Consider the following 1,447-nt stretch of genomic DNA (forward strand, 5'->3'; position numbering starts at 1 on the left):
AATCGAACATCAATATACCTTTAATAGAGTATTATTTGGGGGCGGTTAAGAGATATTAATCTTAAGACAGATGATTTGGAGTTGATCAAAGAGAATGATGATAAACCAACTTGGGATGTCAATGTTGGTTTGTCTGACAAGTTTAACAAGAATCTTGCAAGTGATTTGATGCTTTACATTTGTTGTCAACCTGTAGCAGCCATGGTATCACCAAAAGAGCTATGTGGTATAATTGTAAACAGCTATTACAATCGCTTGACTGCTAGTAAGCTTACTGAAGAAGACAGACAGACAAACACTACCTCAAACAGAAGAGGAAATAGAAAGACTGCTGTAAGCATTTCTATTTATAATAATTCAATTTTGACAAGTATACTTAAAATATTATATATCTCATAGCTTAATAAAAGGAGAAAAAAAATGTACACAAAGCATAAGGATGCCATTACTGAAAAGTTTAATTGGGATTATAATGGCGTTTTTTACAGAGATGCAATGTCTGGTGATGAGACAGAAACCGATACTTCTGTTGTTGCATCTCGTCCTGGTTGGCGTAGTGATGAGGTAATGTTTTATATAAAACGGTTTTTTTGTTGTTTGATTCCTGATGTATATATACATTTATAGTTGAATACCGTGTTTGACTTTCTTGATGAGCTCGCCAGAGATGACTTGGGAAAAAGAGCAACGCAGTTGAAGTTGCGGAGTCATGTGTTAGTACACGAGACAATTCCTCGTGGCTTGGTCACAAAAATGCCTACGTGGTCAAAACGCATATAATAAAATTTCTGTCTTTTTAGTTGCACTCTTTATCACATCTCTTTTTATGTCTATGAACTATGTTTTATATTATTATTATTATTTTAAAAAAAAGATAGAGTATTTTATTAAGCGTACAGCTTTCTTGGCAGAGGAATAACAACAACTTTTGCTGCACCACTACCAGACACATGACTTCCAATTGCAATTGGCGACAAGATGCGGTGGACAGGCAGAATGTTGTCGTAGTCATACTTCAGAAATTCTGGCTCATACAACTCAATGCCCTGCTTGATTCTAGATTGATGGCAAGGAATTTTGTACCACTCAACGAAGGCAAATACGTGTTGGGGGTTGTGACAAGGGAAAAGGTTGGTGTGCGTGAGGTTTGGTGTAAAATCGTGCAAGAACAAGTACTTAATACGACCAGCATATCTTTCCTCAGAGTCTCCACTTTTTTCAATAAATTTCGCTTGTATATGCGATCCTCTCACGACCAAACCTTCTCCACCTGTGTAAACTTGTCCAAGAAGATTGATGGACGAAATCTTCTGGATTCGGTCATTCACAAACCAACAATTCCTGATTGTTGTCTTGGCACTGCAAAGAGAATCATCGTCATACTCAATTTTATAGAAATCGAGCCGACAATCATACTCGGATTTTCTCATTTGTTGTGGTGGCTTCA

The 1,447-nt window shown here is 36.8% G+C and overlaps 2 protein-coding genes across 2 annotated transcripts in view; one reads left to right on the forward strand and one right to left on the reverse strand.

Moving 5' to 3' along the window:
- The window catches only part of PHYBLDRAFT_175509 (hypothetical protein), a gene marked incomplete at both ends in the record, with an annotated part of 1,232 nt that extends 452 nt beyond the window's left edge, over positions 1-780 (forward strand). The window contains 3 exons of the mRNA XM_018437509.1: positions 51-333; positions 400-564; positions 628-780. Of these exons, the coding sequence (XP_018284257.1) occupies positions 51-333; positions 400-564; positions 628-780 (601 nt within the window). The remainder of the gene's footprint in view (positions 1-50; positions 334-399; positions 565-627) is intronic.
- Positions 781-1,015: 235 nt separating this feature from the next.
- PHYBLDRAFT_175510 (hypothetical protein) overlaps positions 1,016-1,447 on the reverse strand; it is a gene marked incomplete at both ends in the record, with an annotated part of 1,997 nt that continues 1,565 nt past the window's right edge. The window contains one exon of the mRNA XM_018437510.1: positions 1,016-1,212. Coding sequence (XP_018284258.1) covers positions 1,016-1,212 — 197 coding nt within the window. The remainder of the gene's footprint in view (positions 1,213-1,447) is intronic.

Source organism: Phycomyces blakesleeanus (assembly GCF_001638985.1).
Source record: "Phycomyces blakesleeanus NRRL 1555(-) unplaced genomic scaffold PHYBLscaffold_38, whole genome shotgun sequence".
Classification (NCBI taxonomy): domain Eukaryota; kingdom Fungi; phylum Mucoromycota; class Mucoromycetes; order Mucorales; family Phycomycetaceae; genus Phycomyces; species Phycomyces blakesleeanus.